At 43.2% G+C, this 12,689-nt stretch overlaps 1 protein-coding gene across 3 annotated transcripts in view; it reads right to left on the bottom strand.

Annotated features, from left to right (window-relative positions):
* The window catches only part of RPS6KC1 (ribosomal protein S6 kinase C1), a 224,987-nt gene that overhangs the window by 42,015 nt on the left and 170,283 nt on the right, over window positions 1–12,689 (bottom strand). For all 3 annotated transcript variants that reach the window (XM_068232950.1, XM_068232949.1, XM_068232951.1), the window contains 2 exons: window positions 1,254–2,801; window positions 853–942 (listed from right to left, as the gene is read on the bottom strand). In XM_068232950.1, coding sequence (XP_068089051.1) covers window positions 853–942; window positions 1,254–2,801 — 1,638 coding nt within the window. The remainder of the gene's footprint in view (window positions 1–852; window positions 943–1,253; window positions 2,802–12,689) is intronic.

Here is a 12,689-nt window from a genome sequence, read left to right as displayed (position 1 = left end):
CAGCAGCGTGTGTACAGAGCATGGAGCAACAGCGTGTGTACAGAGCATGGAGCAGCTTTGGGGAATTATGAGCACAATGTCAGGTATGAGCACAACCCTGTGCCCTGCTGTGTGAATGCTTCACTTTCCCCTTCATTACCAATGTCGACTGTCCTCATTATTATCTGTATCCAAACTGCTCCTGATCAATCCCGTTGTTGGTTGATCTGGAAATTGGATTATGTGTACCCAGCATGATGTCCTACCGTATTATTATACTGTATTGTGCGTGGCTGAGAGAGATCTTTCAGGAATCCCCCCCTTGAAAATCCTGGGTTTGCCCCTGCTTCCCCCTTCTGAGGTAAGTACTCCCCAGGGGCTGAGTTTTTTGTTACAGTTGTGCCGTAATCCCGATTCATTTCACTCAGCTGACAGTCTTCTACACAAACTAAACAAGTAAAAAAATGATTCGTGCCACCAAATACCTGCACAGGACTAAGAAAAACATGTGTGTGTGAGATGGGGCTTCAAGCCAATTATCTTACCAGAGAACTCAAGACTTCACCTGCTGATGCGTTCTTCCTCCTTAACCCTTTCCTCAACCAATTATCTCATCAGCCAGTGCGTAGTACTTCTGCCAGTCTCTATAACGGACTGACACGAAGAGACGCACAAGCACCCGCTTATTATTCAAGAAGGCTTCAATTATTAGCCATATCTGCAATCTGACATGACAGGACAGGAATTAGTGTGGATATCAGGCCATGCATTAACTTACACATCCAATAAAAGTAGCGCTGCCCGAGCTGCGGGGAGGAAATGAAAGCTGCTAATCTACTTTTCAAGGGAAATGCGCGAAGCGATTGAGCTAACCTGGGGCACAGTACATTCTTTCCAGCGCCTCGCTGTCACACGAATCTTCAACCTCCGTCCACCTGCTAAAATACGTTAGCTGAATGTGTCCTAAAAACAAAATGACGGGAGAAATCAAAACACGTTTCCCTTCCATTTTCCCTACAAGTGAACTGTAATTACGTTCCTTTCTAGCTAAAAACAGTATCATTAAGAATAATGGCATCATTAAGTACTAGAAGCTATTACAGTGGGTGAATTTGCAGCGCTGATAATGAAGCTGCAGACAGGAAATGAAGATACTAATTACAAGATAAAACGCCTACCCAGTTAATTGGAACCAACATCGGAATAAAAAAAAAAAAAATAAGAGGGGGGGAGAAAAAAAAGAGAAAGAAATGCATTTTGAACAAGTTCCTGACCTCTGTCATTCAATAAGATGTTGTTTGGGTTCAAATCGCGGCACACGATTCCTTCCCGGTGGAGAGCGTCGAGGGCGACCACGATCTCGGCGGCCCATCTCCGGATGCAGGACTCGGGGAGGACGAAATGGGAGGCTTCCGACAGTTTGGAATCCAGCTCCTGGAAAATTTTGTGTATCTCTCGGTCTTCTCGCGACTCTCTCCTATTAGGGAGCTCGTCTGCGTCCTCGATTCTGATTTGAAGCCGGGAAAGGTTTGATGTTAACTCAGAGGTGGCCGGAGGGAGGATATTATGAGTGCCGGTATCTGAAAATTGTTCGCTAGTAAGGTCTAAGGATGAAGAGGTCCGGGATGCGGTTGAAGAAGGAGGTTTGACCGATCCATGTTCTAAAGGGTTCAAGCTATACAGTAAGTCTGAATTTTTTGAATCTGTTGATAATCCAGATCTCTCGATGTTGGCAGTATTGACCGGGCATAGTGTTATGTTCTGAGACGAGTCTTTAGGAGAATGTTCAGCTATGTGCAAGCCTTCTTGAGGAGCAATAATTTGATCTAGGCTGCTCTTTACCTGTAATACATCAGGAGTTTCAAGCAATTTGGAGTCCATGACAACATTCTCAGAGTAAGACTTCTTATGACTTTCCTCTGTGTCTAACGGCTCTGCCCCAGGAAGGTTTACCAGAAGATCTGGCCTTCCTTCATCAACACTGCCAACATCGTCAAGTGCAGCATCTTTAAAAGATATGGTGGGGACAGAAACGTCATCAAGTGCAGCATCTTTAAAAGATATAACGGGGACAGAGTCGTTAGAACTTCTGCTGATGGTGTCCTGAGGTCTTGCGCTAGGTTGGTCAATGTCTAGGCTTCGAGTCTCAGAGTCAACATCATCATCTTGGAATGGAGAAAAAGGCTTGAAAGTTTCAGGCTTTGGGCTGTGCACCTTTTCGACAAGGTCACCGCCAAGCAGGTCACTGGTGCTCTCCCTGCTGTCTATCCTAAAGAACTCCATGGGGCTGTTTCTGGATTTGTTCAGAGCTTCAGAAAGTGTGGTCTGGCCTGTAGCCTCCAGCTCACCATCCTGTAATATTTTCAGTTCACCCAGGGTGAGCTTGCTTGGAAGAGGCTTTTGCAAGATGTCTAAATCTTTGGCACTGTCTCCATCTCCCAGTTTAATTAACGGGTCATGACTTAAGGTTCCGGGCTCGATTGTTTCCTGCCCGTACTCTTTGCATAGTGTTAAATAGCTTGTTGTGCATTCCTCTTCCGAGCTGGAGGCAGAATCGGCCCATTTGAGGGGACTCTCTCTCCCCTCTTCATCTTGCGTGCTGCTGTCATCTTGCGAGCTTAACGTAAGGCTGCTGTGGAGCGGCTGAACCGAAAGCCTGTTCCCACCGGCGCTATCCCTGGACTCGATGCTGTTGCGCGGACAAGGAGCGAGAGCCTTCAGAAGATCATCGCTGGAGTAGGAGCCTTTTGCCAAGGGGACGTCAAAGCTTCCTTCTGTGCTTCCGTTCAAAAACTTGCTTAAGTAGGACCATAATTTGCCACCTGCAACCAAGAACAAAAACACGGAAATTAAACACGATTACTCATATGCAAATACCAGAGACTCCACATATGCCTTATTGCTAGCACTGTAATGAAAATGATCATTGCACACATTGACTTAGTAGCTCATTTGCCGACCATGGTTGCTTAATTTCAAAAAGATGTTAACCTGAGATTTATATCACAGCGGATAAAATCACTAGAAAAAAAAAGAGATAACATAAGGGATTGAAATGCTAACACAAAGGACAAATTACAAAATTATACAGTACATATTATTCTAGCTCTAAAACTTACTTATGTACTATACAATACGCCTAAAAATAAACACTGTCGTTTGAAGGTAAAAGGGCACAAAGAAAACAGCCATAATGTGAACCTGTCTGTAGCAAGCAAGCTGGAGTCTTCAGGAGTGAATGGAGTGCTGTCTAGTATAGGGCAAACAGTTAAATAGAGAGCCTATGGGCAGAAACAGAGAACTACTTTTCTCTGATGGCTCCCTATCGTCACATGACCAGGAAGTGTGACAACATGGAGTTTCACCAGGAAAGGTAAATTACGGTAGGCACCTTATATTCCGGTGTATAAGACAACTGGACGTATAAGACAACTTCTTCCCCCCCAACTTTTCTAGTTAAAACATAGAGTTTGGGAAATACTCGACATATAAGACTACCCCTCTTCCAATACACAACAAATAAAAAAAAACATCATATACGGGTGCTATGTATGAACAGATACAGGTGCTGTGCTGTATGTCGTACCCAGTATATAACAGTATACAGGTGATTGACTGGTTGGATTGGTCAACTCTCCTTCTCCATAAGTTGATTGGTCAGCTCTCCCTGTCTACCTGCTTATCAGAGCGGTATAGAAGAATAGATCGCGCTGTGCCCATAAAACACGCCTCTTTCACCCTTCTGGCCCCGCCCATGTATCCCATATACCTCCTTCTCTGCCTCTCAGATCTCACACATGTGCGCCGCTTCACTACAGTCCTCAGCAGCCAGATCTGACAGGCGGTAACAGGATAGGGCGGGCCAGACTGGTGGAAGAGGCGTGTTTTATGGGCACAGCGTAATCTCTTTTTTCCATACCCTGGGGGTCGCAGACCTTGCAGCGTAAGCGATGAGCTCACCCCCAGCATATGCGGCGACCGCCGAATCTCCAGCACCCAGTAGTTATTAATCGGCATGTTGCGTATGCGCATTGAGTATCACCCGCCATATAAGACGATCCCTGACTTTTCAGAAGATTTTCAAGGGTTAAAAAGTATATGCTTATGCACCAGAATATACAGTAAGTATACATTTTCCTGTTTATTAGCTTTATCAGATAGCATTACACTGAAAGGGTAGAAAAATAAAGAAGAGTAAAGAAGAAAAAAAAAAAGAGAGAGGAGTGGAGAGAGCAGAGAGAACAAAGATAGTGAGGAGAGATTTTAACCTTAGGCACGCACCTGCTCGCTGCTACAAACAGCCCAATACGCATATCTATGCCCCTGAAGCTGTAATGAAGTTAAAAGGGGTTATAACATTCAAAAAAAAATTGGCCCAAATATATATATATATATATATATATATATATATATATATATATATATATATATATATACATACCCCTTTTTTCTAAAATAGGTACCTTTATGTCCCCTAATTCTTAATTTACCTGGTTTGTGTGCCTTTACTGAATTGTGCCGAACCAGAATGCTTTGGTGGTAGAATTCCACATAGTTAAACACCCTATGCTAAGCATCACTGGGAGGGCAAAGCATCATACAGTTATATAGATATAGGAACCGTCTCTGATGCTAAATCCAGGAAAATTACCATAAACATGGGTATCCTGAATGATTTGCTGCATTTTACTAAATGTCACTACGGTGCCTCTTTAAAGGGATACTGTAGGGGGGTCGGGGGAAAATGAGCTGAACTTACCCGGGGCTTCTAATGGTCCCCCGCAGACATCCTGTGTTGGCGCAGCCACTCCCCAATGCTCCGGCCCCTCCTCCGGTTCACTTCTGGAATTTCTGACTTTAAACTCAGAAAACCACTGCGCCTGCGTTGCCGTGTCCTCGCTCCCGCTGATGTCACCAGGAGTGTACTGTGCAGACACAGACCATACTGGGCCTGCGCTGTGCACTCTTGATGACATCAGCGGGACCGAGGACACGGCAACGCAGGCGCAGTGGTTTTCTGACTTTAAAGTCAGAAATTCCAGAAGTGAACCGGAGGCGGGGCCGGAGCATTGGGGAGTGGCTGCGCCAACACAGGATGTCTGCGGGGGACCATTAGAAGCCCCGGGTAAGTTCAGCTCATTTTCCCCCGACCCCCCTACAGTATCCCTTTAAAGAGAACCCGAGGTGTGTTTAAAGAATGTTATCTGCATACAGAGGCTGGATCTGCCTATACAGCCCAGCCTCTGTTGCTACCCCAAACCCCACTAAGGTCCCCCTGCACTCTGCAATCCCTCATAAATCACAGCCATGCTATGAGGCTGTGTTTACATCTGTAGTGTCAGTCTCAGCTGCTCCCCCGCCTCCTGCATAGCTCCGGTCCCTGCCCCCGCCCCTTCCCTCCAATCAGCAGGGAGGGAAGGGATGCAGGCGGGGACTGGAGTTCTGCAGGAGGCGGGGAGAGCAGCAGACTGACACTATAGAGATAAACACAGCCAGCTCTGACAAGCTGTTTGTCAGCAGCGTGGCTGTGATTTATGAGGGATTGCAGAGTGCAGGGGGACCTTAGGAGGGTTTGGGATAGCAACAGAGGCTGGGCTGTATAGGCAGATCCAGCCTCTGTATGCAGATATTCTTCAATCCCACCTCGGGTTCTCTTTAAGTCCCTTGCTGTTTTTCTGTGCAGCAAGTGTTAAAAAAAACTAGTTTTGTTATTGGTGCAAATGAGAAAATCAAACGGAAGATTAAATTTAGCACCATGTCCTGAAAAGTAAAAATAAATAAATAAATAACACTTGTATCTGGCTGTGGAAACACTGATGATCAGGTTTTAGCACTGAGAATTCAAAGGGTCTTTACTTCTGTTTGTTTTGCAGCTGGATGAAGGAGATTTTACACCAGAATGTAATGGCTGCTGTTTAAAATTCAGTCCTAAACGGAAAATAAAATAATAAAATAAATATAGCAGCCGCCATATAATTCTCAGTTTAGGTGCCCTTTATTCACTTCAGCCTTCAGTGTTTTTTCACCTTATGCATCCAAGCAATTTTCACCTCCCATTAATTTGTCAATAGCTTAATCACTACTTATCACAATGAATTGATCTATATCTTGTTTTTTCCACCACCAATTAGGCTTTCTTTGGGTGGTACATTTTGCTAAGAGTTATTTTTTTCCAAATGCATTAAAACAGGAATATTTAAAAAAAATTGGAAAAATCATTATTTCTCAGTTTTCAGACATTATTGCTTTAAACAAATACATACTACAATAACTAAACCCCACATATTTTATTTGCCCATTTGTCCCGGTTATTACACAATTTAAATTATGTCCCTATCACAATGTATGGCACCAATATTTTATTTGGAAATAAAGGTGCATTTTTTTTCAGTTTTGCGTCCATCGATATTTACAAGCTTATAATTTAAAACAATAGTAGAAATATAAGCTCTTGACATGCATATTAAAAAAAAGTTCAGACCCTCAGGTAACTATTTATGGTTTTTTTTTTTAATTAAAGATTTTATTTGGGTACTTTTTGGAGAGTGTGGGAGGTAAACCGTTAATTTTAAATGTAATTGTGTGTCTATTTATAAAAAAAAAAAAGTATGGAGACGTAGTTTTACTATTTAGCCACAAGATGGCCCTTTTTTTGGGTCCTGCAAGCGTAACATGTACGCTTACAGGAAGTGCAGAGGGAACGTAACACTTAGAATGATCGCAGCTTCTCATAGAAGCCATCGGTCTTTCTAACAGGGACTTAGATCAACGAATGGGAACTGTGTTCCCATTCATTGATCTCCGGGCTAACAGGCGCCAGCATAGGAGCGCGCGCGACTGGCCTGGGAAGCACACAGCAGCAGCCTTTTGGACATAGCAGTTACATCCAAAAGGCTTAAATGGTTAAGCCGCTTGTAAATCAGCTTCTATGATTTTTTTTTTTCTCCAGCAGTTGCGCTTTATAAAATACTGTAACCTATATCAGTTCTGCTAAATTAAATTAGTATTATTTTGCTATTTAAAATTATCTTTCCATTCTTTTTTGCACACTGGCATCATTGTCTAAAACCTCAAGCAAGATCAAATATTTCCAACCATGTTAACTGCTTAAGGACCACGGGCTTAAACCCCCATAAAGACCAGACCATTTTTAACAAAATAGGCCACTGCAGCTTTAAAGAGGAACTCCAACCAAGAATTTAACTTTATCCCAATCAGTAGCTGATATCCCCTTGTACATGAGAAATATATTGCTTTTCCCAATCAGACCATCAGAGGGCGCTGTATGACTGATATTGTGGTGAAACCCCTCCCACAAGAAGCTCTGAGGACCGCGGTGCTCCTGGCAAACTGCCACAATGTAACAATGTTCAGAGACAGGAATAACGGCCAAAACAGCAAGCAGCAGCAACATAATCTGCCCACAGTAAAAATGTCATCATGTGATAAATGTCAGAATGTAAATCGGGGAGAGGAAAGATTTTACAATGAGCAAACACTGACTAAATCATTTATACATAATTTTTGTAAAAATGAAGCACTTTTTTATTACATTATTTTCACTGGAGATCCTCTTTAAGGCCTCGCTGCAGGGCTGTACAACTCAGCACACAAGTGATCCCCCCCCCCCTCTTCTGCCCACCAACAGAGCTCTCTGTTGGTGGGCTTTGAATCCTCCCCCAATGTTTGTTTATTTTTTGTCAATATTTTTGTTATTTTTAAAATAAATATGCCTATTTTTGTTATAATTTCTTAATCCCCCTCCCTCCCCCTGCCAGCCTATGACAGCGATCGGCTGATTGCGCTCCTGTGTTCCAGGGGGACAGCTTTGTCGTAGATTGCAGCGCTGTACTGTGTTAATAGACGGCGGTTTCTCCGTCTAACAGTTTCCTAGCGGTGATCGGCAAGTTGTTAAAGTGGACCTGGACTCTTGCACAGGGCAGAAGGAAAACACAGAGAAATGCACCCTGTAAGTATTTAGAGAGTTTATCCTGTTCAATTCCCCCTCATTTGTGTCAAATCACAAGTTATAATTTGATCTCTCCCCATTGTCACATGACTGCCATGGCAGAGATGGCAGATAAGCTCATTTGAAAGCACAGGATGTTAACAATATGTTTGTTTCCATGAATCAGGAAGTAGAAACAGTGCAGATTTTAGGATTTGTATCAGCTGTAACAAAGAAATGTTTTTCTTGAAAGGTGACAGGGAGGTCTTAGGGTTAGGCATTGATAGAGGGGCATCTTAGGGTTAGGCATCGGTGGAGGGAGGTCTTAGGGTTGGGCATAGATACAGGGAGGTCTTAGGGTTAGGCATCAGTGGAGGGAGGGCTAAGGGTTGGGCATAGATACAGGGAGGTCTTAGGGTTAGGCATCAGTAGAGGGATGTCTTAGGGTTAGGCATCGGTGGAGGGAGGTCTTAGGGTTGGGCATAGATACAGGGAGGTCTTAGGGTTAGGCATCAGTAGAGGGATGTCTTAGGGTTAGGCATCAGTAGAGGGAGGTCTTGGGGTTAGGCATCAGTGGAGGGAGGGCTTAGACATCAGTAGAGGGAGGTCTTAGGGTTAGGCATCGGTAGAGGGAGGTCTTAGGGTTAGGCATCGGTAGAGGGAGGTCTTAGGGTTAGGCATCGGTAAAGGGGCGTCTTAGGGTTAGGCAACGTTAGAAGGAGGTCTTAAGGTTAGGCATCAGTGGAGGGATGTCTTAGGGTTTGGCATCGGTAGAGGGAGGTCTTAGGATTAGGCATCAGTAGAGGGAGGTGTTAGGGTTAGACATCAGTAGAGGGAGGTTTTAGGGTTAGACATCAGTAGAGGGAGGTTTTAGGGTTAGACATCGGTAGAGGCAGGTCTTAATAGGCATCAGTGGAGGGATGTCTTAGGGTTAGGCATCGGTAGAGGGAGATCTTAGGATTACGCATCAGTAGAGGGAGGTATTAGGGTTAGGCATCAGTAGAGGGAGGTATTAGGGTTAGGCATCAGTAGAGGGAGGTAATAGGGTTAGGAATCAGTAGAGGGAGGTGTTAGGGTTAGACATCAGTAGAGGGAGGTGTTAGGGTTAGACATCAGTAGAGGGAGGTTTTAGGATTAGGCATCAGTAGAGGGAGGTCTTAGGATTAGGCATAAGTAGAGGGAGGTATTAGGGTTAGGCATCAGTAGAGGGAGGTATTAGGGTTAGGCATCAGTGGAGGGAGGTATTAGGGTTAGGCATCAGTAGAGGGAGGTATTAGGGTTAGGCATCAGTAGAGGGAGGTATTAGGGTTATGCATCAGTAGAGGGAGGTGTTAGGCATCAGTAAAGGGCGGTATTAGGGTTAGGCATCAGTAGAGGGAGGTGTTAGGGTTAGGCATCAGTAAAGGGAGGTATTAGAGTTAGGCATCAGTAGAGGGAGGTATTAGGGTTAGGCATCAGTAGAGGGAGGTGTTAGGGTTAGACATCAGTGGAGGGAGGTTTTAGGATTAGGCATCAGTAGAGGGAGGTATTAGGGTTAGGCATCAGTAGAGGGAGGTCTTAGGATTAGGCATCAGTAGAGGGAGGTATTAGGGTTAGGCATCAGTAGAGGGAGGTTTTAGGGTTAGGCAGCGGTAGAGGGTTCTGTGTGAGAGTAGGGTTAGGTTAACCACTTAAAAACAACTGGACAGATATATTTGTCCAGCGTAGTTGTGTAGAGTGCACCCCCAGTTTGTTACAAAATAAGGCACATGTAGTATCATTTTGACCATGACGAGTTGTAGAATACATTTTGGTGCGTCTTAAAGTTAGGACACGCGGCATATACAAAATAGGTAGGGACAAACTCAAACATGAAAAAGTCATTTTCCAACTTGGGAGAGTTTAAGCAAAACTACAAGAGACATATGCGGTAACATTTTAACCGTGATAAGTAGTAGAATAGAGTTTAGAGAGTTTTAGGGTTGAGTCCCATTTCTTGTGTATTCTTTTTAGTCACAAACTGAATCCAAAGCAATTCAATTTTTGCTTATTCTATACCAAAATAAAAGACTTGTGAAATTAAAACAAAGGGACAGAATATAAAAGAAAAAACATATTGTTGCCTTAGGAACCTGGCTTTTTAAATATGTATGCTATGAGGGTATATTACTATTACTTTTGCAAATAAGGTCTTGTAATCACTGATCGTGTACAATAAGAACGAAAAAACAAAACAGAAAAAAAGACACCTTTATTTCTAAATACAATATTGTCACCATACATTGTACTAGGAACATAATCTAAATGTTGTAATAACCAGGATAGGTAAGCAGATAACATTTGTGGGTTTAACTTATAGTTAGCGCTGTTTATTGTAAAGCAATAGTGAATGTAAGTGGAGAAATAGTGTGTTTTTTTCTATTTATTTTTTTTACCTTATTTTGACCGTAAAATGCATACAAAATAAGGTGATTACTAAACAAAATTATCACACACTAAAACCCTAATTTGTCCTGAAAAAAAACCCAAAACCAATATGTAGATCATTGAGGTGTGACAAGTAGTATTGAAGTTATTGGCGAGTGAATGGGAGTAGCACTGATATGTGAAAATTGCCCTCGTCCTGAAGTGGTTAAGACATAGTAAAATATAGGTAAAGATTATCGTAATTCAGTAGTAATATATTGGTCATTTTAACTATATTGTACTAGCAGCAATCCCATGTGCCCTTTCTTTCCAGTGGCCCTTTTTCATGTATGCACCTGAAGTGCCACCACTGACATCACTAGAGGCCACATTATACTTTCAGCTGCTCAGTACTGATTTTGACCTTGTAACCCAGCTACAGCCAACATCCTGCAACCCATAAATACTGTATATACTCGCGTAAAAGCCTAATTTTTTAGCATAAAAAATGTGCTGAAAAGTTACCCCCTCGGCTTATATGCGAGTGAGTGGAGCAGAACAGATGGTGGAGCAGGTTTTGTTACTGGCAGAGGAGCGTAAGGATCTTGCACTAGTGATCCTGCTCTTGCCAACTGGTTCCGTTATGTCCGTGCCCCTCATCCCCTGCAACATGGTGTGCAGACTGCGGTGCTCAAGACTACCTGTGTCCCCTGGCTTGTGGAGCGGAGCGCGCAAGCAAGGGTCAGCTGTCCAATGATCGGGGATTCTTCCTGTGTGGCAATCGCTGTGTCTCATATCTATGATGCCATCTAGTGGCTTCGAGACACAGCTGTATCATCCTTGGGGCACATCTTGCCATGGGGGGGGGGGGGGGGGGGCTGACTTGTACCGGGGAACATCTGGCTACTGTGGTGGGGGCAATGTTGGGGAGGGGGCTTATATGCAAGTCAATTACTTTTCCTGGTTTCTGAGGGAAAAGTGGGTGCCTTGGCTTATACACGGGTCGGCTTATATGCGAATATATACTGTATGGTACTATTTTAATTATTTACTGGCTATGGGGGCCTCAAACCACATTTTGAAAAGAAAGTAAAATACAGTTGCCCAATGTGGATATTTTTACTGAATAAGGTAACAATCTTGCAGATGTTCAGCAAAGACAGGTGGCTGATTAATATTGTAAAGCTTTGTCCAATCTCCGGGAGAGATCACTAGCATTAGACCTGGGGGCGATTGATAAAAAAAAACCTCACTGCATGCCTGTATCCTATGCATCCTACCACTCCTGCATGACACACAAGTTACAAGTGTAAAGATATGGCTTCTGATATCTGTGCAAATTCTAACTTGTCTGGCATGTTAAAATAATGGTCTAGAGTTTTGGGAGTCTTTTGCATCTCTATTGAAATACATGTATGTATTATATATACACAAAGATTTATATATACAAGGATTGAACTTCATCCCAATCAATAGCTGATACCCCCTTTCCTACGAGCTCTTTACTTTTTCTCAAACGGGCCATCAAGGGGCTCTGTATGGCTGATATTGAGGTGAAACCCCTCCCACAGTGTGATGTCAGCACCTAGGTTTTGACATCACACTGTGGGAGCCTTGTTGCATTGTAGGAACTAACAGCCATTTCCAAATGCCAAAAAAGCAGCATCTCCTTCCACTGACATCACTTGCCGGCAGTAAAAAATGCCACCATGTGATAATGTCAGAATGGAGAGGAAAGATTTTACAATGGGTAATCACTCACAATCATTTATACAAAATTATTGTACATTTTTTTTCATTCCGTTATTTTCATTGCAGTTCCTCTTTAAGGAACATCAATCAGAGTTTAACCTGCTTCCATGGCTAGCTCAGTCCCCTGACCTCAATCCTATTGAGCATTTGTGTGATGAAGTCGAAAGATCACTTCAAAGCTCGGAAACACCACCATCCAACTTAGAGCTGCTATTATGTCAGCATGGGCCAACATTCCTCAGCAACAGTATCAGCATCTTGTTGGGTTCATTCCTAACACGAGGAAGCGGGCAACGACCCGTGAAACGCATTGCCTAAGTTGTATTTTCGAATAAATAGCTATCCAGTTGAATTGGTGTCCTTATCTTCTGGAGAGGAGAGCAATTACTTCTCTCTTTTAATATTGGCCGCCAATAGAAATACTATTTCTGTATGCATTGGGCGCTTCCTACCCATTTATACTGGAAAACAGAAAGGGACTACAAAGAATTTCTTACAAGGGCTGGTATTACAGGTGACTCATCAATCCAGGTGATTCTTTTTGGATAATCTGGGGACATCTTTGTGATTTATGGGCCTGAAGATTAAATGCATGCATATGTCCTGTGGATAGGAGTGCCCTCGA

Source organism: Hyperolius riggenbachi, chromosome 4 (genome assembly GCF_040937935.1).
Source record: "Hyperolius riggenbachi isolate aHypRig1 chromosome 4, aHypRig1.pri, whole genome shotgun sequence".
NCBI lineage: Eukaryota > Metazoa > Chordata > Amphibia > Anura > Hyperoliidae > Hyperolius > Hyperolius riggenbachi.
This window is presented reverse-complemented; position numbering and strand designations above follow the sequence as displayed.